The following is a 24,722-nucleotide window of genomic DNA, read 5'->3' on the forward strand; positions in this document are numbered from 1 at the left end:
AACAAACTCCCTACAAATACCCTTTCAGAAAACATCTTGGCGTATAGACTTTATATCTGCATTGCAACGTGTAATACATTTACAATCTAAACACCAAATAAATGTTCTCTTGTTTATTTGATTTCGCAGTCAAATGTTCCCCAGTTCCCCAGCTTTCCCTAAAGGCTAGAACTCTTTTAAACAGTCTTTTTTTTTATTTTTTTATTTATTTATTTTTTTATCTACATTGTATAGCTTCATTCATAGTTCGTAAGGCAAAGCTATAGGAAAAGTTATTGGTCTTATCTATGTATAGTGTATCATTGAGAGCTGTGGTTGATGTCCATCTGTTTTATCTGCGTCATTTGTCGCGTGGGTCAGAGCACCCTCCCCTGCGTTTACTGACGCTGATCACAGCAGGTTAAAGGCGCACCATAACTGATTAGGACCCGATCTAAATTAAATTTTAATTGGACCTACACTAACTCAGATCTCTCTCATTACCGACGCAAGCTGATCCGAGCAAGCTGGGATATTATTGGACTACTCAATTATCGCCACCTGAAAGCGGGTTAACTACAACTGTGTCACATCTGCCTGGAGATAGTTGCTCTTCTACCTGTGGAGATGGAGGAATACAAAGGTATGCATTGATCTTTCTCTCTCTCTCTCTCCCTCCTGAGTTTGTGTGTGTGTGTGTGTGTGTGTGTGTGTGTGTATGTGTGTGTGTGAGAGAGAGAGAGAGAGAGAGAGAGAGAGAGAGAGAGATTTAATAGGATAGCGCTAAGAACTGCAGGAGACATTAATGGATACAGCTTCGTGATTTGTGCTTCCTTGATATATATTCACTGATTCATTAAAGGCCAGAGCGCAGGTTTACTGGCTGGGCGTGAAGTCTCTTTACAGTTCAGAGCACTGCCAGGCCCAATGTCCGTAGGCTGGATCCAGGAGTACTTAAACTGTATTATCAATAATGACGATAATAGTGGAATAAAAAGTGTGTACTTGATTTAAATGTGCATATATGCGGTATGCTGGGCCTATTTAGCCTATCACACATTTTCATTTTGCCGCTATCGGACCAAAAACTTGTATCTCCAAAATGTTGTCTTTATGGAGAAGGAAATGTGCTTATCTTTTAATTAAAGTTAATGTAATAAGATTTGTTTCCAAGCCATTTTGGATCGTTTCTGTTGGTCTGTTCATTATGAAATTTTACCATAATACAACGAGTATAACTGGAGTTTTAAAAAGGAAAAATGACAAAAGTGGGGAGGTTTTTGCGACAAAGTAAACTAATGGCGTTGAATATGTCCAGTTACAGTTTGCCACCGTTCCTCTTTGTGTGTCTGCTTTCTTCCATCTCCACCGCCAAACTGCACCGCTCTTGTCACCAGCGCACCGAAATGGATTTGAGCAACTCCAAGATGGCAGAGGGACTCGCACTAGTTTGTTTTGACAGTTATGGCGAGGGGGCAGGTCGAGAGCATCTTGTCGGTGACCTGGTTTGCATCAGAGCGCGTACCCTGAGCCCGTGCTGCACATAAGCTGATGAATGGGGATGTGACCCCTGCTCGGGGTTGACGAGGGGAGAGAGAGAGAGAGAGAGAGAGAGAGAGAGAGAGAGAGAGAGAGACAGACAGACTGTAATGTTAATTTTTGGTCATTCGAGCCATCAGCCTCGCAGTCACTGGTCTCGTGCTGATGGCTGGCTCGAGCTGTTCTGTAAAAATTGGGCGCAAAGCAAGATGTGTTCATTGCATGGTAAAACGTGTAAGATTTCAGTGTGCTCAGCCTTTAATGCATCATTTTTTGCATATATCTTTACAGAAATGTTTAAAGCAAAGGTGTATTAGAATGAAAATAAAAGCAGTGTGCTGGTTAAGTGGCGCGAGATGCAGCCAAGCTCCTCAGCTGCACGCACAGAGGACACAATGAAAAAAGGGCGGTGGCGCTCTCAGTGTGTTTGAATGCATCGGCGTTTCCAATCGGTGTTTAAGAGCGCGCGAGAAAATGCAAACACTATGACAAACTACGATGCAAAATGGATCGTTTTCGTTTTTAATCCGTCCATTCAAATCAATGAGTTGCGCGATCGATTTGAGGAGGTTTGTCGCTGTTTTTGTTCGGAGGTGCTGAAATGCAGCGCGCAGCGTTTGATGGAGAGGGCGCAGCTCCCCTCCCCCGCCCGAACAGCGCAGCGAGCGAGCGCAAGGGAGGAGAGAGGAAGGGGGAGCAGAGAGAAAGACAGAGAGAAGAGTGAGAAGAGGGAACGATAGGCTGAACCCGCGTGAGGGGAAACAAGAACCAGCCTCGCGGAAAAGAGGGGGGAAAAAGAGGGGTGAGGACAAAGGAGAGAGCATGGAGGGAGCAGGAAAATGTCCGTTTAACGAGGCAGCGGAGAGGAGACTCTGGTCGTCCTGCACATAGCCGAGGTAAAACGGACAGCTCCCCACCTCTTTTGTCTTTTTGTGGCTTTTTGATGCCGTGGCGGGAGCAATCACACAGCAAGCTCGAAAGGCGGAAAACAGTTTTTAGTCCGTCTGCAGATTGTGCCAGCTTGCGATGGCTGTTGTGGGGCGATGCAGAAGCACAAAGGATAACGCACCTCTTTGTTTTTATTTCGTCGTTGTTTTTGTACTCAGTGGCCTTACGGATGCACAAATTCGCTACACAATTCCAGAGGAGCTGGAGACCGGGGCTGTGGTTGGTGACATCGTTCGAGATTTGGGACTCGACCTGCGAAAGCTCTCGGCCCGCCGCATCAGAATAAGCTCGGACAGCGCGAGGCGGTACTTCAGCATCAACCACAAAACCGGTAAGCTCTTGGTCAGTGACCGGATCGACCGCGAGACGCTCTGTGAGTTCAGCGGCGCCTGCCTTCTTAGCCTCGAGGTGGTCGTGGAGAATCCCCTCGAGGTGCACAACGTGGAGGTGGAAATTCTGGACGCGAACGACAACGCGCCTCTTTTCCCCAGAGACGAGTACCAGCTGGAGATCTCCGAGGCGGCTCAGCCTGGCGCGCGGTTCCCTATCGAAGGCGCGCAGGACGCGGACGACGCCTCAAATTCCGTGCGCCATTATCGCCTCTCCCCGAACGAGCACCTTGCACTGGACTCCAACAAGCCGCCCGCCAATGGAAAACACATAGAGCTCATTCTGAAAAAGCCGTTCGATCGCGAGCTGGTGCCATCTCATCAGCTCGTGCTCACAGCTACGGACGGTGGCACTCCCCCGCGCTCAGGCACAGCCAAAATCAATGTGCGTGTTTTGGACACCAACGACAACGTGCCGAAGTTCGACAGCTCTGTGTACAAAGTGAAGCTGCGGGAGAATTCGCCTCTCGGGGCTCTGGTGATCAAACTGAATGCCACAGATCGAGACGAAGGCACAAATGGAGAAGTTTATTACTCCTTCAGTTCATACACGCCGGAAAGGGTTCGACAGATGTTCAGCATGGATACAGACACAGGAGAGATCCGAGTCAAGAGTAACGTGGACTATGAGGAGACCAACAGCTATGAAATGTATATCCAGGCTATGGACCGAGGGCATGGGGCGGTAGCAGTGCACTGCAAAGTAGTGGTGGAGGTGCTAGATGTAAATGATAACCCTCCTGAGATTGTACTCTCCACTCTCTCCAGTCCAGTGAGGGAGGACGCTCGAGCAGACACTGTGGTGGCCCTGATCAGTGTTAATGACCGTGACTCTGGCCAAAACAAGCATGTCACCTTAGACATCATTCCTCCTGACCTGCCTTTTAAGATAAAATCATTCAGGAACCACTACACCATAGTCACCTCAGCCTTCTTGGACAGAGAAACCATATCATACTATAATGTCACAATTACCGCAGTCGATGGAGGAACTCCAGCTCTTTCCTCTTCCATGATTGTACGTGTAGACGTGGCGGACGTGAATGACAACCCACCTCGTTTTGAGCAGACATCCTACACTGTCTATGTCACTGAGAATAATGCCCCAAGTGCTCCTTTGTGTGTTGTTAAGGCCACAGATCCTGACGCCAATGAGAATGCCCGCATTACTTACACTGTTCTAAACGATAACAACCATGGGATTTCAGTGACATCATACGTGTCGATCAAACCCGCCACAGGTGAAGTGTACGCGTTGCGCTCTTTTGACTTCGAGAAACTGCGAGAGTTTCACTTCCAGGTCAAAGCTCAAGACAATGGTGTGCCACCTTTGAGCCGTGTGGCAACAGTCTACGTTTATGTCATGGACTCCAATGACCACGCACCACGCTTTGTCCACCCAGTCGCCAATGTGTCCCACACAACCGAGACTATCCTCCGGAATGCAGAGGCAGGTGTGCTGGTAACACGTGTGCTGGCATGGGATGGGGATGCAGGGCAGAATGCCTGGCTGCTCTATGCACTCGAACACCCTCCCGAGCTTGACCTGTTCAAGGTGCATGAACACACAGGTGAGATCCGCACCACGCGTCGCGTTTTTGAGGACAACTCCACCGTCTTCAGCCTTACAGTGCACGTCAGAGACCATGGCCTGCCGCCACGCTCTGCCTCTGCCACCATTAATGTGGCTGTCATGGAACTCCCACCAAAAGTGGCCCCTGATCCCAAACGCATCATAAGGCCACATGGAACCCTCATCTTCTCCAATGTTACGTTATACCTCATCGTCGCCCTCACTGCCACCACCTTTGTCTTCTTGGTCACTGTTTTCGTCCTGGCCATCGTGCGCTGCCATGCTTACTGCAGCCAACCTGATGCATGCTCTTGCTCACCTTGTTGTGGATCCAAGAAGAAGAAGACGCCCAAAGAAGGTGGAGGAAGTGGGGGAGGAGGTGGAGGTGGTGGGGCCTCAGGTGGAGGTGGAGGAGGAGGAGGAGGAGGGGGAGGAGGAAACCAGCAGCAACAGGCTGTAGCCCTGCGGAGGGACCTTAAAGTAGAGCCTCACTACATTGAAGTTCGAGGAAATGGCTCTCTGACCAAAACGTACTGCTACAAGACCTGCCTAACAGCCACTTCAGGAAGTGACACGTTCATGTTCTACAATACAGGCCGGCCACTAAGTGGGACCTGGGGCTCGGGGGCAGAGCGGTTCTTCACAAGCCAGAGTGGACAGTTTGTGAGAAGGCTTAGTATGCCCGACGCCACGGCCATACAGGTGTGTGTCACACCCACACTCATCTGACAGGCTTTGTCATTGCATCCCTCGTAGCAGAAACAGCTTTGGCGTATATTTTTGTATTAAAGTGGTCAAAACGGGTAGTTACTTAATGCTGCATATAGAAGAAGCAGCTTTCTGTACACTGTAGATTTGGAGTTTTTGGATGAGTGGAAGGTTTTGCTGATGCTGAAGGATTTTCATTTTTTTCCCACCTCATCATTCTGCAACTGTATGTGTGTTTGACCCTGTTTTTCAGAGCTTTTTTCAGCAGAAGCATTATGTCTGTGCTTGTTTCTGATGATTCAGGTTATCAGAGATTCATGCATCTATTCTCTCTGCACTCGTTTACAGCTGCCACAAAAACACTTTTCATCATCTGTCCTCTTTAGTGCAGAATATAGAAAAACAGTCTCTCATCCCCTTCCCCTGCTTACACTCGCTCTCTTTCTGTCTACCTCTCTTCCCTCTCTCTTTCTCTGTGCCTCTCTGTATGCACTGCACTGCAGTCTTCAGTAGCAGTACAGCTGGGTGTGTTATATTTAGAGGTGTGAAGCTCAAGCAACACCCCAGATTCTCTGTTCCCACACTTAACTGTATCTGTAGAGCTGTTCCAGTCTGGTCTGCCTTTAGCAAGAGTGTGTGTGATTGGACATTATCCAAAGAAACCATAAATTCAACTTACTGAATAGTGAGTGTCATGATTGGTCCTTTGGGGATAAGAACAATCTTTTGATTAGAACAGAATTGCACCCCTTATTTTTGTGCACAGTATTGCTTGCAGCAAGTTGGAGTGGATGAATGTAAATATTCTGAGCTGTTCTACAATCATTGGTTTTTCAGTCAATAGGCATTACTGCAGTGGTCCCATCATAGTTCATGGCACTGCGAGTGATGTGGTCCCACTTCCTTTCAGAAGCGTGCAGATCTTGCCTGGAAGTCACACATAGAACATGACACATGAAGCTCCTAGAGCATGAAGTCATGGTGCCATGGATGTGCTTCAGCTCACAGTAACATGAATAGTACACGCCATTACATTTCTCTGCAGTCATGTAAAGGAGAGATCTTCTGCCCAGCTATTAGAACCCAGTAAATAGGTTTTGATATGAAACAAATGTCAGTGTACACTTATCAGACACAGTGGCAAGGCAGACTGTTATGACAAGCTATCAGTAACAACATTTACACACGCACAAGCATATTTAATGTTTGCTGAGCTCTCCTGGTTGAATGTACTTTTATACTTTTATGGTGAGTGATTGAATGAAAGCTTATCTGGCTTATCTGTCTGCATAACAGGCTATGGTAGGAAAGGGGTAGGTTTCAGAAGTAATTATCGCCTGATGCCTGTCTCCCTCATTAAATGCCAGTCATGTTTCTCTCTCTATGTAATTAAGTGCCAGTGGTGTGTGGTTCCACATTGCAACCCGCTGATTGGACGTTTAGGTTTGGAAATGGCAGCGGGGGAGTGATGTGATTGGTTGGCGCAAGGGTATGAGCGCTGTATCCAGGCGAGGTGTGTCCGCACAGCAGAAAGAGGGAGAGAGAGAAAGCAGGGAAGAAAGAATGAGAGAAAGAAAGCAAGGAACTGCTGTCGAGACAAGATCAGACCGAACCCGAGAGCTCGTTATCTCCTTCTCCTCACACCACACACACATACACTTGTGCGCACACACACACACATGCACGCACACACTGCCACCCATGCATATACACGCACTCTCGCTCCTCTGCTTTCAGAGGGAAAACAGGCAAAAGAGAGAGAATTTTAGAAGCTTGAACTCCAACAGCCGAGCCCAAATCCGCAATCAGAGACAAAGTGACCTAAAGGCAGCACTGCTTCTAGGACACAGTGCATACACTGCGGATGGGTGTTGTATCAAGCTGCCGTTGCAGAGGGACCACTGTAGACATACTCAAATGGGCACATCCAACTGTTACATAAAGACTCGCACCTTCTGGCTATGAGATTTGTGTTTTGCAGTTTGTTGGTTTTGAAAGGGAGATTTTTTTTTTACCACTGGTGAAATGGAGAAAGGGTATGAATGTTAAAGTGAAATGCCTTGATAGACTCTTTCTACCCATCTTCTTTACAATTTAAGACCACAATATATATATATATATGTATGTATGTATTTATGTATGTGTACGGGTAGGTACATATGTATGTATTAATTAATTAATTTATTAATTGCTTGCTATGTTCTACACAACCAGCCTTCATATGCAGAAGAGTTAATGCTGTGGTAAAGTCATGAAAGCAGTGAGGTCTGTACAAGTATAGTTATGCTAGATATGAAAATCGTGTTGGGGAAGAGAAGCAGCTTTTGCTTATTACAGCATGCATTGGATTTCTGTGATGAATGGCTGCTGGGAAGTGAGGGAGCAAGGGAGGAGAAGAGCAGGGGCCATGGTCGATTCTCTAGACCTAAGAATATTTATGTAAGTTAGACAGGAAACTGGTATTGGGCTGCTGTGCTTCAGCACAGATGCCAGTCTCATTTTCTTTTTGTTTTTTTTTCTTTTTTTCTTTTGATTAACTTTAATTAACTAAGATTTTGATTAAATTTGATTATTTGTTATCAACTGTATTGTGTTGTAATGACTGATGCATTTATACAGATTTTCAAGTTGTTTTTCTTTGTTTTGTAATATGTTTTTTCTGTGTAATGTTGTTTAGGTTTTTCATGAGATTGAGCAGGTACATAATCAGAGTACCAGCACTTACTGCAGTCGTGTCTCTCTCTCTTTCTTTCTCTCTCTCTCTCTCTCTCTCTCTCTCTCTCTCTCTCTCCCTCTTTCCCTGTGCAGGTGCAAACCCAGGGGGCTAAATCAAATCGATCTGCCCCTCCCTTATCTTTCTTTTCCTTTAATACTCTACCCAGACTATAAACCTTGACTTCAAGAGACTGTGCAAATGTTTTTTAGAGTGGTTTAGTTTGGCAAGAAAAGATGCATGATGATTGTAGTGGTATATTTATGTATGTGTGTGTGTTTATCTGTGCCTAAGAAAAAGAATCACTCTAAGCCATCCTTTGCAGGACGTGTTTTGCTGCCACCATAAAAATGAAGATATGACTACAACAGTTGCCTATGATTAATGGATGTTATTGGATGTTGCCTTTGTGCAATATATTTCAGTACTTAACAACTCTCATCTCTTTCTTTCTTCTTCTTCTTCTTCTTCTTCTTCTTCTTCTATATGTTCTTCATCCTTCTTTGCAGCCCAAGGCTCCAAATGCAGACTGGAGATACTCAGCTTCTCTCAGAGCAGGAATGCAAAGGTAGGACAGTTAAAATGCTTTCTACTTATACACAACACTTACATGAAACTTTCAGACACCTCAGGATTTCAGCAACACTGGCAAACTCTTCATATGGTTCTATTCAAGTAATATGGAATGGTGTGTTGTGGTCACTGGTCCGAGTGCATGCTGTTGTGAATGTTACGTTCATGACATAAAAGTATAGAAATAAAAGCAATAAACCTCCATGAAATTGCAGTGTTACACATGCTTTACTCAACTGTTCACCAGCCTTAAGTGTAACTGCAGCATAAAAAATGACTAAATACAGAAGAAACTGTGCATCAGAACAAGTAATGCCCTCTTTTATTCCTGCTGTGACCAGGCCTATGTCTTCTGTTTTGTAGTTACTGATACCCATTTTGTTAGTCCACATGTCTATCTTATCCACATGTCTATCTTATCCAAGTCTGTCTTATCTAGTCTAGCCCTAAAGCTTTCTAGTAGAGCTAAGCACTATTAGGGCACAATTAAGCATTAAGTTCTACTCCAAACGATTTGCCCATCTATTTATTTATTTATTTTTTTAAAGATCACAATTGTTAGTTACAACCTTAAAAAGAATGGTTCTTCAAGGGTTTTTTTTGTAATGGCATTGATTCTGTATAGAACCTTGACATTCTCAATGCATAAATGGTTGATTGCAACCTTTTATGGTATCATATAAACCATTTATGATAACAGTGGAGCAATAATATTTCCCATTAGCACATGAAAGCTAACAGAAAGTAAATGGGTTCACCCTTATCTGCATCGCTACAAGCAAACTCGCTTCTGTACTAATAACTGTACTGAAAATAGCGATAGTCAGACCAAACACAAATAAAATTTACCTGGTGAAAAAAAACTGATTCATTTGAATGGGAAAAGACACAGGTATGCCAACGAAGGAATTTGCTTCTAATAGCAGTTATTTTTACTTTGCGTCAAGTTTATCTAGGTGAATTATAATCCAGAAAATGATCCCTGCCATTGGAAGCAGAACCCAGTAGTAAACAAGAGAGAGGGACGTGGTTTCTTCTTTCTGAAGAAAAAAATGGAGGAAGTGCTCCTCAGTGCAAAGAATATTGTGTTTCATCAGTTACATATGCAAAAAATAAAAATAAAATAAACAAACAAGTTGGTTAGCTAGTTAGCTATTCACAAAACTATATATATATAATATATATATATATATATATATATATATATATATATATATATCATATGAAAACCACTCAAAATCACCTTATTTTTGCTCCACCTTGCAAAAAAAAAGCCAGTTGACAGTCTGGTGTGACTATAGTGGATGACGAAAGAGTGAATGGAAAAAAAGTAATCACAGACAAATTGATGGATGAAAACAAAGATGTGGTTTGAGGTGAATATTATGAGGATTTGCTGACAAAGGTTAGATTTTGTTCCCTGCAAAAACCATCTACTGTTGTATAGCAGTAAAAAAAATAGAGGTCTATCATATTACCCACAAACCACTGGGCTACATGCTGCAGTGTGGATCGCTCAGGCTGGGCCACTAAACGAGGGTCACCTTAACGAGCGCAGGGTCATTATGATGAGCCAAGTTTATCTTAACGAGCACAGACTAGCATACAGGGAGTCCCTTATTGCTCAGAATCGAGCAGTAATATGATGAGCAGAGTACGGCTGGACAACCAGCTCCACTATGCAGCGACCATTGCTGGGCACTGTCATCGCGGAAACAGAAATAGGTCACGGGCGGCAATAGAAGCCTAGCCTGTGGTCATGTCGCTGTTGCCGCGGCAATGAAGGACACTGGAGATGACAGACTGGATGGTGCTTACACAGCTGCCAGCTCTGGGCACTCAGGGCAATGTGTGTATCTGTGTGTGTGTTGGTGTTGGGTTGTCTGGTCTATCTAGATGTTTAAAAATGCTGCATGTGTTTATAATTATGCATGTGTCTTGAAGTTATGTGGATTTCAAAAATTACATCCACATAACATGAAAAAAAAAATCTTCATTGCCTGTGTGGCTTGTTGTGTTTTGTAAATGTGTACATGTGTGTTTGTGCATGTGTGCATGTGTGTGTATTTAACCTCAGATTCATTATAAGCCATTATAAGTACACTGATTCCTTCTTAATTACAGCAGGGTTTAATGGGAGCTAATGTAACCCAAGCAAATCAATCTAACGCATTAAATGAGTCTCATCACTGCTGTCCTCATTTCATATACTCAGAAAGACATTAGATCTATCATCCTCATTTCCACACTCCACACCAGTTTAATTATATATTTACCATATTCATACTGGATCTGACTTTTTGAGCTGTTAGTCAGATTTGAGAGGATTTGGTCTGTTAGCTCTTTGAGAACGTGAGAGGATTTGTGTGCATGTCTATGATGATTTTGACTGCTCCAATGGGATCTAACTGCTCACCATGTGGCTGTGAGGGAGGGATACAGTTTCACTTCCTGCTCTAAAATGCAGGGGTATGGGCGAAATCAGGATCCCCCATGGGCTGAAACTGAGAGTTTTCGAATACAAATTAAACTCTATAGATCTAAATCTTTCAACTTCTCTTTAAAAGAATTTAAAAAACAATATTTTTGAAAAACATTATTGAAAATAATCCAATAAATGTCAGCAGCCTGTTATTTCCATAAGTTGGAATAGACATTTTCCAATAGAAAGTACACTATAAATGATGATTTTGTAAATGTTTAGCATTTTACTATCTCTATTAATGTTTAAAGAACACAATTCTTGCAAATATCTAAGCTGTGAATACTTTTCTTTACTGTTGGACTGCAGTTTGTACTAAAACATTTATAATGAAAGGCATACAAAAAGTGGTTAGTGTGGCATGGTGGGTAACATTGGTGCTCTCTACACAGCAGACTGGGGTATGAGTCTCAGGCAAGCACACCTAGCCGTGCTTGGGCAAGACCCCTACCTCTGAAACACAATTAAACACTGGATAAAAGCAAATGCATAAATGAAATCCAATTTATTGTGCCACACATCTCTATTTAGTAAAGTGGTGTGAGCATAACTAGACAACCCAAAGGACAATTGACATTATTGTCAACAGATATTCATTTTGTAAATACAGGATTTGTTTTTTAAATAAAAAAAGGAAGATTAAGATTGAGAAATGAATGAAGCAAAGAAAGAGAAAGTAGAAGAGATGCAGTGAAGGTTGAGCATTAGTTGAGGATCATGTATTCAAGTCAGTGCTTCTCATTAATAATGGATAAGCCCATCTCACTGATTCCTACTTTTCAGCTCTTAAAATGGCCTCCACTAGCCTGTACGCATACAGCACATAAAGGAGACGCACAAACACACACTGTAAAGAGCACAAAATGATCTCCCTTTTTGAAAGTTAAACAGCACTCTAAATGTGGGAAGGTAAAATGTGATGAGATGTGTTTATGATGATGACAGAATAATATGAAAGGGAGAAGCAGAGACAGTGCGATGGATGATGGGGGCCGTTGTGTAGCAGCAGCAGTAATTACTTGACCTTGGAACATGTAGATGTATCAGCGAGAGAGAGAGAGAGAGAGAGAGAGAGAGCACCAACTAAAATGGAGGCTCTCCAGTTCCCTTCCCCCTCTTTCCATTCCACAGTTACCTACCTCTGCCTCTCATCCATCTCTTTCCTTTCCTTACTTGCACTTATCACAATTTTTTTTTTCTGTTCGCTACTTCATATTTCATAAGCCTCATCAGTGAGGTTGTTTTTTCTGTCTCGAATCAGCACATTTTTCAAAGATCTTAACATTTTGCCATATGCACAATCTTTGCAAATCAATTCAGCAAAGCATGGAGACGACAGAGAAGTTTTCTTCTATTAATTCTGACAAATATAAAGCTTTTCTAAACAACGGAATTTGTTATCCACAACTACTGCACTTAACATAACAATGATATTATCCACATAATAAAAGTGGTTGCTGAGGGGTTCTTAGCAAAGCAATGGTTAAATATAGACTTCGAATGGGTAAATTGTTCCTCCGGCTGTTGTATATGGTAATATGGTTCTTTGAAGATTTTTTTTTTTTCTTTCCAAAAAATGGTTCTGCATCACCAAAAGCATTCCTCTAGGTCATAAAATCATTTTGTGGCACCATATAGAACCTTTTTTGCCATAAGTGTACAGCCCATAATATATTGCAGAATGTATTTAATGCAAATGTATGTAGATTTTAGTTGTTTCCATCTACATTTTACATATTCAGTACAGACCTCTGAGGTAGTGCGTGATTCGTTAGTCAGCATCGTTACCATATTAAAAACCCCAGGTCTAAGTTGGTTTTCTTTATGAGATAAATAAATTACATTTTCACAAATCGCTGCTATCACGCCATTCGGTACACAAAAACATTCCCTGATAAACTTTATCCTGTGTACATTTCCCCCAGGTGTCACTGGATCTTCTGAATTATGACCTTGTTTAACAGCCACAATAAGAATAATGCTACATAAATGCTACAAGCAAGCTAACACTGCTGAACATTGAATTGGATTGTTGCATGAAACTAAGGCCACTATAAAACTTTGCTTCTGCCACCACAAAGCTTGCTAGTTTGCATGAGGTACTTATTGAGGTTGCTAATCTTGTGATGTAAATTTGGTGCACAGCAGTGTCGTCTTGCACGTAGCATCATCTTTATGTCAGCTACTTCACAACCTCGTAATTCAGAGGATCCAGTGATATTTAGAGGAAACGTGCATGTGACACATCATATTGGCTTTAGAACACTTTTTTGTTCATAGTAGTTCAATAGTACAATAGTTCTGCACAACTACATAGTGATGACACAACTTCAAAGGTCTATTGTGATTATGTGATAGATTAAAAAATGGTGAGAGAGATAAAAACTATTTACGTTTTCTCATTTTGGAAGCCTATGACGCTTGTGTCATGTGAGGTTGAAGTACTGACTCACACATCACAATCATTTTCATTCTCTCTCTCTTGCTCTCTGTCTCTTTCCTGTCTCTCTCTCTCTCTCTCTCCTTCTCTCTCTCTCTCTCTCTCTCTCTCTCTCTCTCTCTCTCTCTCTCTCTCACTGTCTCTCTCTTTGTCTCTCTCATACATATAAAGTTCAAATCTTGGCTGACAGCACATTATGCTCTTTTTGTCTCTCATCTTGCCATCAGTGCTATTTTTTTCTTGATGACTTTTTAAAGAAATGTTATTGGACTCATGCTCTGAAGGACAGCAGAGAAAGATGTATTCAGGCAGACATAGAGATATTAATAAAGCTAGCAGGAGCAACCTATCTTTGGACAGCTCATGCATTATGGATATATCACACTAGAAGATTTAGTCACTGAGTAAATCTTATAAATAAATAACAAATTGACATATCCATGCTATATTCTTAAAAAGGTAGTTATTCAATGTTCTTTAATAAAGGCATTGGTTATATATGGAACTGTAAACACTCATAGAACCACTTGTACACTTAAATGTTTTTCTGTGCTGGGAAACCTCCTATATACGCTTCTTTAAAGAACCTTTGTATAAATGATTCTAAATAGCAGCAGTTTAGCTACTGTTACTATTCATGAACCAATTTTTGGTACTATTTAGAACCCTTTTGCTAAGGTTGGAGAAGTAGTTAGTCAAGGTGCCTACATTTAGAGTGTTATTAATTGCAAATGATATTAATTTTCTTTACATGTCAAAAGTTAGAATTGATTGGATACAGTTTTTATTGTGTAATCAAGCTATCATTAACATGGTTGTTTCCAATCTGCCCAGTTCTGATTAACTACAACATAGTGTAACTTGATAGTGTTGCATGTTAAATGCCTAACTTAACAATTTATAGTGACTCTAAAAATAGTGAGCAACTGTTTATCACTAGGTTGAATGGAATTGTTGCCAAAATTCTGCAAACCTTGTCCAAGCTCTGAGCTCACAGTAATTATTACCAAAGAACACATTTTTGGTGGAGTGTAGATGGGTCAATTAAACAGGGAAACAAACTGACCACATAAATGCCTCAGATTATCATTTAAAATATTTGTATAGCTTCTAATCATGTGTTCCAACATGAATAACAGCTGATTCTTCTGTTTTCTACAACATGCAAATATTTAAATAACTGATGGTCATTTTTACACATGCACCAATGGGCACTGTTGAGATAGCAGAAATACATTAATTTGACTTTTTATAAATGCCTCAGTTTGTTCTGTGATTCATTTTTTTCATAACAATATAGTGTCCCAGTCTCCCCCACCCCACTTTTTAAAGCTGTGCTCTGCTGCAGCCCTTGGCTTCAGGACAAGAAATCTAAACTCATTCAACCTCTGCTACTCCACAAACTGATCTGGCCTTTGCTTATTTCTCCTGAGGAGAGGAACACAGCACAAGAGAAAAGTAGACAGAGGAAGAATGAGAGATTACAGGGGAACAGACAGACATTTTAAGCCCAGAGTTTGAAGAAACAGCATAGCCTTGCAGCCATCTGGGTTGTCTTTGTTAATTTTCCTGTCTGGCTTATTTTTATCCCTTTCTTTTTTTTTCCTGTAAGAGACTGTGAAATGTTTAGGAGTGACCCTGCATGCCTCCAGTCTTTCACAGTGACTGCAGGCTCACAGAGCTAATCTTTCTTTAACACACTTCCCACTGCTCACAGAGACACACCCAGCTGCTTGCTTTCCAGATAACACGAGGGGGAGTTAGAACAGCAGCTACAAGAATAAGAAAGATAAAATAACTTTTTTTATTATTATTATTTTACCTGAGAAAATAAATATGTTATTGTTAAGCACTGTTAACACTGTAGACTTTCTGTGCAAGGTCCTTCAAAAGGGGTCTTTGGAGTGATTCCATAGAAGAACAATATAATGTCCCAGTCTCCCCCCTTTCTTTAAAAACTGTGTTGTGCTTGGTTCAATAAAAATAACCATTCAGTAGATTCAGGTTGTTTAAAAAAAAAACATTTTTAGATGTGAAGCACCTCATGGAACTGGCTTATAACTCACTCACTCACATTTAGCCATCTAAATATTCTCTGCTGGGGGCACCATTATAAGTAAAACTTATTATTTCTCCTTTTTTGCATGTACAAATAATGATTGTTTGAATGATTAAAAACAGGCCTGAATGATTTAATTGATTTTAAATTGATCATTTTCCAATGCAAGTGACCAGTTGCTCATTGCCACACCATAGTCAAATTGACAATAAGTAAAGATATATAACAGTTAAAAAAATACAAAATCTTTATTTTTTTTTTGAAAAAGCAAAAAATAAATAAATATAATAAAATTCAGTAGTGAGAAACAGATATGTGGACACATTACAGTAATGGGATTTGGGTAAAAAAGGACAAATAAATTAATAAAATAGAAAAAAGGATCTGTACCATATAGAGCTCCAATTCATCTACTAAATTATGTGACTGCTGTTTATCTGCCTGATGTTAATGACACTGAACTATTTGTGGACATGGCTTAAGGCAGCTTCATGAGAATGACTCAAGAGCAGTCCTTTCCATTACTGCCACTGTGTGTCCTTGTTTTACATGGTAATTTCTGAGTGAGTGTTTCTTAAAGTTTAAAGAGCCTCTACATGATGTGAAGGTTCTATTTTAATTAAAGGTTTTTCTACAACTGTATATCCAAGAATCTTTTAGAAACCTATAGGTTTAACAGTGCAGCTATTCCCTGATCTTAGACTCATAAAACTTTCACTAATTGTGTCACCGTGTGAAGGTGTATGTGTTGTGACTGAGTGATGGGTTTGTGAATCTGTGTAGATTTTCTCCTCTTGCTGTATGTTTTTCTGTACGTGTGTCTGTGCATATGATGGCTCTTGCAGCAAATCTCTCAGGGTGTTAAAATTTGAGTGCATCAGAGTTTAAGCCCTAATCTAGTAAGCGGTGTGAATACGGATGAGAGAGTACAGCATAATCCATAATCTCTAATCCAGGCCTGTGGATTTCAACATTTGAAAGTGAACTACATCCACCCAAATCAGGCATCCCACGTCTATTAGACCTCACACAGACACACACCCACATACACACACAAATTCACAGTTTCTCCTAGTGGTTTATAGCCTTGGTTTAATTTCAGTAATGCTCTCTACATTCAGACTGCATGCAGTGAACCAGGGTTGAGTAGGCAGGCTTTAGCTACAGTTTGGCACCTATAAACAACCCTTGCATTAACCCTTACCGAATCAAGAATTGGGGCATTATTACTCTCTGGCCCATTAAAAAGCAAATACGACATTGCTGTTAAAAAAAAAAAAAGTAATTTTTGAGCGTATCTATTGGCCCATTCATCATGAAATGTTCACAGTGTAAAGCATAGCTGCAGAAAATCAAATTAAAAAATGAAGATACACGATCCTGTGAGAATAAAGTCATTAGTATAGTGGACATGCTTTCTGGAAACATGTGCCTGGGTGAACACACAGCCATATATGCCTTAGGCTGTAATCATGAGAGCACATACTAACTGTCTGGTTAAACCAGCCTGCTGAATTGATTCAGCACACTGCTGTAAATTCCCCAAGTGGTGTGGAGAGTGGGGCTTGTGGATTTGTGGGAAGGGTGTTGAAGAGCGTGCATTTTGTTTAATATGTCATTGTATCATCCTGCATTCTTGTTTTAATACTGCTAATGTAATGTATTGCATTGGTTGCTTCAATGTCAGTTATTGTCACATAACAAAATCTCATAACCTCATTTTTAATTTGTTTTACACAATCTGAAAATGCCATATTTCAGTTATAATGTGTGAACATTTCATAACAAAAGGATCAGTAGATATGCTACAAAATTATTTGGGATGAAAACTTTTGACATCGATGCATATTAAATACAATACATATTACAAAATAATACATCTTTTTCCTTCTACTTTAAAGTTAACATTAACATGAAGGTACAGGGCTTTAATATGACACAAGGTTATATTAGTTTAATTATGTAGATGCATATATGCAAATGTCTAAATGTCCAACATTCTCTCCTTTGTGTTTGTCTGTGTAGCTCTGTTCATATGGAAGAGTCGTCTGTGATGCAGGGGGCTCAAGGGGTTCTGGTGCAGAATTGGCCCACTGTTTCCAGTGCTGCCGGTAAGAAACAGCCCCACCTGACACACCATTCTGTTAGTCCTACTGAGTCTGTATTTAGTGTGAAACTGACCTGGTGTGACCTGAACTGCAGGAAATGTTTCCACAGTCTGGCCCCGTTACTCCTTCATTATACCCTCAGGATCATCTCTCTCTCTCTCTCTCTCTCTCTCTCCCCTTCTGTGCTTTCTGACTTTTTTCCTCTATCCCCTTAGGATCTTCACTCTATCACTCTGTCTATCACTGTTTCCTCTTTCTCCCTTTCTTCTTCTCACTCTCAGACTCTTTGCTTTCTCTCGCTTCATTTCACCTACAGTTGTTCCCAAGTTTGCCTGTTTAGGTGCAGCTGAACAGCACTCTAAAGGCAGGAGATGATGACCTAAATGATACTTGTTCAAGATACTGGTGTGAGTCCTTTGAGATACAGAACCAATTAAGTAAAAACAACTGATATGATAAACAATTCATTGTACCGTTGCATCATAAACTAGTGCTAATGACATCATAATGGAGATGAAGTGTATTATGACATCACATTGCACAAATTCTGCAATGTAGTGACAAAACAATAAAAAAAGTCATTTCTGAAAGACATGGCTAAATTGCTGAATTGACATTTATGCTCCACCCACAAATACATGAATACACAAATGCATTCATAGCAACTGTTGTAAGATCAGACAAGCTTTACAGAAACCCATTAAATGTAATGAATCTCCGTTGGAGTTTAGATTTGCTACACATTATTGAATCTGCAGCTTAAAATGCTATGCAACTGAGATGGACCATGTTTTGTTAGCTGGTTGAAAATACATATTTGCCACTGTGCTAATGTTAGTTTGATTTCTCAACCAAAAAGTCTATCTCACCCAGTCTATCTTAACAATGTGATGTTTCACACAAAAAATAAACATGAAGTTACACTCTCTAAATGTCCATATTTTGAAAAAAAAAATGTATTTTTGCACTACTTTCAGTTGAATGCAGCACTTCAAATGTAGTATTATTCAGCTGATTGGGAGTTTACTAACATTTTATAAAGCTTGTCTAACCTCACAATATTTGCTACAAAAGAAAACAGGCGGAGCAACTGAGGGCCAACATTTTTTATTGCTCCCTACATTCATCAGAGGAAAAAAAGAAAGAATTTAAATTTGGTTTCCACTGTGCTCATTACTACAGGATCTTTCTCTCAGGGACATGTGTGGCAGATTTTAAAAGAGTGTTTCTGATTTCTCCAGTTCTGAATCAATAATCCGCTTATCAGCTGAGTCAGGTGAAAACACTCTCATGAAGGGCAGGGATGGTTATCTGTGAGAGACAGAGAGCAAAGTACAGAATAAACAGGCCAGAGAGTGGCAAGGGGCTTCTGCACAGAGATAACTCAATTAAGATAGAGATGTGTACTGTGGTCAACATGGCTCTGTTCAACACACATGCACATGCTCATACAAAGCCATTTGAACTGATTAAACCTCAATATTAGATTAATTCTATCTCTGTGTTTCCCATTGACTTTCTCTTGCTCATGCTCTATTCTCTCTGCCCCTCTTTATCCTCAGGAGGGAGTGCTATTTGCCTCTGCTGCAGAGGCAGCAAATTAAAATGAGTTGCAGAGACCACTGGCAGCAAAAGGAGGACAAAAGATTAGTGGCAAATATTATGTTTACACCTGGTTATTTCATGAGAATAAGGAGTATATATGGACAGGTACTATCTACTTAAAAATACAGGTGTAAATATAGCCAAAACACATTTAAAACAAATTTAAATATGATCTCTCAAACCACTGTAGGAGGTGGCCTGAGATGCATCTTAGCCAGATGTTACATTCAATAACCAAAACCTTTCACAATGCATTATGTCATAACATTTAAATATACAGTCCATCTTTCTCTAAGTTGAAGAAAAGGAACAAGAGCTAGGCTGCATTCAGTTTTCTAAAATGAAGTTTTCAAGGCAACCACTATCTTTTGGATGGAATAGAAAAAAGCAGAAAGAGAGAAACAGGTAACAGTTGAGCTGATTGAATATTACACACCATATAGACATTGGATTTCTATAATAAATACATTCATGTATACTCTCTAAATCAGGCACCTGCTTCCTGTCGTAAACCTCTCATCTAAAGAGGCTCAGAACACTCTGTGGGTCGTAATGGTCATAAGGTCAATTGTTGGGTAGACGTCTGGATAATTGATGAATATTTAATTAAAAATTAGCAGATCAAAAGAGCAAACAGTGTGCATGTTGAGGTCAGCTTCTGCAGGATGGCATAGTGGTGTGATTGAGCAGAGAGTAAAGATCAGCAAGGCAGAGTGAGAGAAAGAACGAAGTACGAAGAAACCAAAATGATATTAGTTTAAGATGGACAGAGATAAAACATGACAAGACCATTATTTATAAAATGTTGAATGAGAAGAGGGTGTAGAAAGAAAAAAAAGCAAGAGCAAGAAGGAAGGGGAGGGAAAAGCAGTGCAATTACTTGGGTGATGAAAGAGCAATTTGTTCTAATTAAGTCTGGGCTGATGATTGAGAGAGCAAAGAGTATGTCTATGAAAGAAGCTAAACCTCTTTAGCTATGAATCTCTCTGTCTGCAGTTCGTTCTCTCTCTCTCTCTCTCTCTCTTTCTCTCTCTCTCTCTCTCTCTCTCTCTCTCTCTCCTTTTTATCCTCAGCGTGCTCATTGATTACCTGTCTAGTCTGAGGAGTTACAGCATAGTTCCTCTAGAGAGAGAGAAAAAAAATGTGGAATGGAATGAGGTAGGCTAGGGTGAGTGACCTATCAGTCAAATAACACCATCATCCGATGTGTTGCCTCCAGAGAGTGGATGAGTCAGCATGTTTGGTGTAATTATCAATGGACAGTGTGGGTTTGCAGTCAGTCATTGAGGTAGAAAATGATATTAATGGTAAGATGAGGTGGATGTATTGTGAGCTGTGGAAGACTGTGAGATATCGTAAATGCATTGAAGTGCTAATCAAAGATCTTCAAATCTGGTACTTGAATTCAGTTTCTCATCTTGTAATCTGTAATAACTGCTGGTTAACCAAACCACTGATGCAACTGTGGCCACCTAATGTCATACCTACAAAGCCCAGTAACATTTCTGTGTGGAGAGTGTCAGTTTTATTTGTAGTGTAACATAGTGAAAAGCAGTGCAGCTGCCAATGCCTGTCTCTTTTTTTCTGTGTGTGTGTCTCTACCCCTGTTGAAACAGATGGGGAAAGCAGCCCACGCCCAGATTAACAGAATCATATTAATGAAATCAGGATGCAGTACGCTGCCCCCCTTTCATAGCTTTCTCTCTCAAATGTGAAGAAGCCTGAGCTGTCTCTCTGTTTCTCACCCCCACCGTCTGCTCTCCTGCTCTAATTTGTATATAGTCAGTCATATGAAAACCTCATAACTCAATTTCTTTTTAGTTTTATCATTATTTTGCAGTATTTGAAAATGCCATCTGCCTTTTTTACATTATGTGAACAATGCTTACTGAATGGAACAAATGGTCCAAAATTGCTAGGAACAAGAAATGTTTATATTAGTATTATTTTGAGTCAGTTCCGGCTTTTGCATCTCTTGTAAAATCACCATTTTAAAGCTACAAGATTCTCTTATGATAGCAATGAAATGTAACGACAATGAAGACCATATCTATCGCTATTTTGTTTTTTTGTTTCACTATTTTCTTAAATCTTGGTCTGTAAAGGGTCACAGTTATTTCAGAGAATGATAAGAAACATGGGGTAGTCAAAATGAGTGGAGAGGAGCGATGCAAGGAAGACGCAAGAGGGGCCAGACGGACAGAGGAATGGAGAGAGTGGCAGTGAGAGAGATGAGAGTGACAGAGGGAGACAATGAAAGTAAAGGGGAGAAGAGGAGAGGTAAAGAAAAGAAAGGAGAGGAGGGGGTCTGCGACTGCTGCTGCTGTTGCTAGGGGAGAATAGTGAGAGAGATGTAGAGAGAGAGAGAGAGAGAGAGAGAGAGAGAGCAAGGGCTTGCAGCATTATTCTCCATCAGTGTCTCTGCCACAGCCACTGGAAGAGGCAGTTTCCACGGCAACCATTCATACCACTGAACAGAGCGCAGGCAAGGGGAGGGGGCTGTGTTGCTGTAAAAACCTAAAAACAGGCGTGGCAGGTGGAAGCTAAAACACAGGATAGATCTATAGAGAAAAGGAAAGAAGGATTAAAGTGAATTAAAAAACAAACAAAAAAAATAAAGAAAGAAAAATAGGTGAATAAAATTGTGTAAGCTTAAAAAAAATATAATAAAAAATGACAGACTGAGGGGATGGGGGAAGAAGGGCAAAAAAGAAAATGGCATTAAGAGATAAAGAGTGAAAGAAAGATTGAGAGAGTGACCTACATAGCGTTGTGCTGCAGAGATGGTGGTGGGTTAGAACAGGTATTTCTGCATCAGTGGATGAGAGCAAAAACAAATCACACCTGCTCAGACAGGAAAGGAGAGATGGAGATACAGAGGGAAGGAAGGAGGAAGAAGAGAGAGAGAGAGAGAGAGATGGAGGAGGAGGAGGAGGAGGAGGGATGGATGGGCATGACCTTTTCTATTCTGGCTACTAAAAGTTCATCACTGCAGGTGTGCCAACCTGTGCAGATCTCCGGGTCCAGGCTCACTTCATGATGCCATTTGCCACACGCAAACATGCATATAAAAAATGCACCCCAAAAAACATGAAACACAGCACACTCACAGATTCTATTTACCCTTTAAACCATACTCCACATGCAATTGACTGCATACTCAACATCAAATACAGTTATCTTTGTTTAAAACCTTTTTCAATACGTTCACTAATAATAAGCAGCGTAATCACATTCATAAATCGTAACAACAAACTGAAATATGCTAAACTTAGACAAAATAGAGAGGTTTTTTTAATGTAAGTTTCAGGAACATCACACACATGCACAAAATACCTGAGAGGAACCTCAGTGGCTTTTAGACCTTCAGAGAGGGCCTGAGGATTTATAGGAATTAAAAAAGGAAGAAGTTTTTTTTCTGGTATTGTACTACTCATTTCATTATTAGATTTTGGAAATAAAAGTGTTAAAATCCTGAAATGCCCAACAGAAAATTGTCCAATCAGATTTTTTTTGTCTCCATGGTATCTAGGTAGATATATCTAAGCTCGCTTTCCTATTGATTAGGCCTTCAGGGGCTGAAATGAAGGCCTTAAACATCTGACCAATCAACCAATCACATTTGGATAACAGTGGGTGGGACCACATTTGTGAGAAAAAACATCTCTCTAGACCTCCTAGATATTTTACTAACAGGACATAAGTGGTAACTTAACCAGGTGTTAATCCGTTGCTAATAATGGAAAACAGCAACCATTCTTTCAATCTAGAGTGGCCAAAAAATGTTTTTGTGCTCCACTGTTAGCTTAGTGCTAACATACTTTAAGAAATTTCTCAGAGGAGCCAGCAGGTATTAGCATTAATGTAGAGGTGTTTTTTTTTTTTTCTCATTTTTACGTTCACAGTTTAAACTGAAGGCGTAGCTCTAATAGTCACATTTGCCACTGCGAAATATTGCATATCAGTTCTTATGGCTACATACAACACAAACAGTGGATTACCTTCTCAAATTCAATTAAAGAGATGCACAAATAAACTGAGAGGTTTTGCCTTATATGGTATACATCACATATCTTATTTAGCCTATGTGTTGAGCACATTCAGCTGTCAACTCCTATATTGTCATTTATGAATGTAAAATATATAGGTTGAGTTTATGTGTACTTAAGTGCTCCTATAATATGTTACATTATTGAAGTAAACCTCATAGGAACAGTGGCTCATAAAAGCCTTAAATAATGTTACTTCAAGCTTTTCTGTATCTCATAATGTTCTTCTTTCCTTCTCTTCCCAGCAGACTAGGTTTTAGCTCTACCTGTAGTACAGCCTATGTTAATTTTTAGCAAGCAAATGAGTGTTCTCATTAGACACACTGTCTATCCACCCCACCCTCCTGCTCTCTCTTGCTCTCTCTTTCTTTCTCTCTTTCTCTCCCTCCACACACACACATGCACAGGCACTGGTTTCTTGGCTAGGTTTAGAGGAAGCCTGTCTGTGCCATCTGCCACGTTTTATCAGGATTACTGAAGCCAGGTGTGCCATATCCTAAAAGTGACTCACAAACACACACATACGCACACTCAATTCCACATACAGTGTCTGCACAAAACCCCGTAATCAGCCATAGATAATGGTATACACATAGACTAGCCAAAAGGAATTCATGATGTGGGCCCACATACTTAACTGTGTGCTATTATTCACACACATACATACTCAACCAGACACATACAGTCAAATCCTTCCTTATTCAACAGTATAATTAATGCTAATGCAATAAGCGCTGCCTACATATATATTAGCTGTGTGAAATGGTGAATGGAACACATGCAACACATTATGTGCTTAAACATCAAAAACATATGTTAATATTTTTAAGATTCCAGAAACTGTAATATGCATGTAGTTTGCACTATGTATGTATGTATACATACATTAAAGTAATTGATCTGAGTAAGAATATTGTAACTAAATAAATAAACACATCAGTAAATCCAAAATAAATGAAGATCTCTAAATGACAGCAGTCATGTAGAGCAACTAACAGAGGGCAAGATGATAAAATATGCAGATGTTGCATTTTCTTTTAATCATGCTCAGTCACACATACACAGACACACTGCACCCCCCTCCACCACACACATACACACACACACACAAAGCAACAAAGAGCTTTTTTGTTCCTTCTCTGAAGGGCGTGGCTCTACACAATTCACCAGCTCTGCAGCCTGTGCCAAATTTCAGGCTTGTACAGCTAGCTATGAGGGTGGATCAGATTTCACTCTTCCAGCTCTTCATCTCTCCTCCTCATCCTCTCCTCACATACTGCATTATGTAATTCTGCACCACAGAGTGAGAAAGAGAGAGTAATGTATAGTCAGCGTAAAGGTGATGAGAGACGTTTTTAAACATACGCTTTTGACACAACAGACACAAACAAACATGCACAGACTTACAGAGAAAAACAGGAGGGTGGAGAGGAGAGAAGGAGAGGGCAAGGTATCTCACGCAGCGATAATTTGATTTGCTCTTCATCACCTTTTTATGAGATGAGGTTTGCACTCACTATAATCATCTTTTCATTACTGTCATATTGCTTATTAAAC

The 24,722-nt window shown here is 40.5% G+C and overlaps 1 protein-coding gene across 7 annotated transcripts in view; it reads left to right on the forward strand.

Annotated features, from left to right (window-relative positions):
* Nucleotides 1–24,722, forward strand: part of LOC118811456 (protocadherin alpha-C2-like) — a 170,798-nt gene that overhangs the window by 137,491 nt on the left and 8,585 nt on the right. For 6 of the 7 annotated variants that reach the window (XM_036575679.1, XM_036575678.1, XM_036575676.1 and 3 more), the window contains 2 exons: nt 8,359–8,417; nt 17,429–17,514. In XM_036575679.1, the coding sequence (XP_036431572.1) occupies nt 8,359–8,417; nt 17,429–17,514 (145 nt within the window). Of the gene's footprint in view, nt 1–2,190; nt 5,131–8,358; nt 8,418–17,428; nt 17,515–24,722 lie in introns of those variants that run through there. The other variant, XM_036575675.1, reaches the window with a different exon arrangement.

This window comes from Colossoma macropomum, unplaced genomic scaffold (assembly GCF_904425465.1).
Source record: "Colossoma macropomum unplaced genomic scaffold, Colossoma_macropomum, whole genome shotgun sequence".
NCBI classification, from domain to species: domain Eukaryota; kingdom Metazoa; phylum Chordata; class Actinopteri; order Characiformes; family Serrasalmidae; genus Colossoma; species Colossoma macropomum.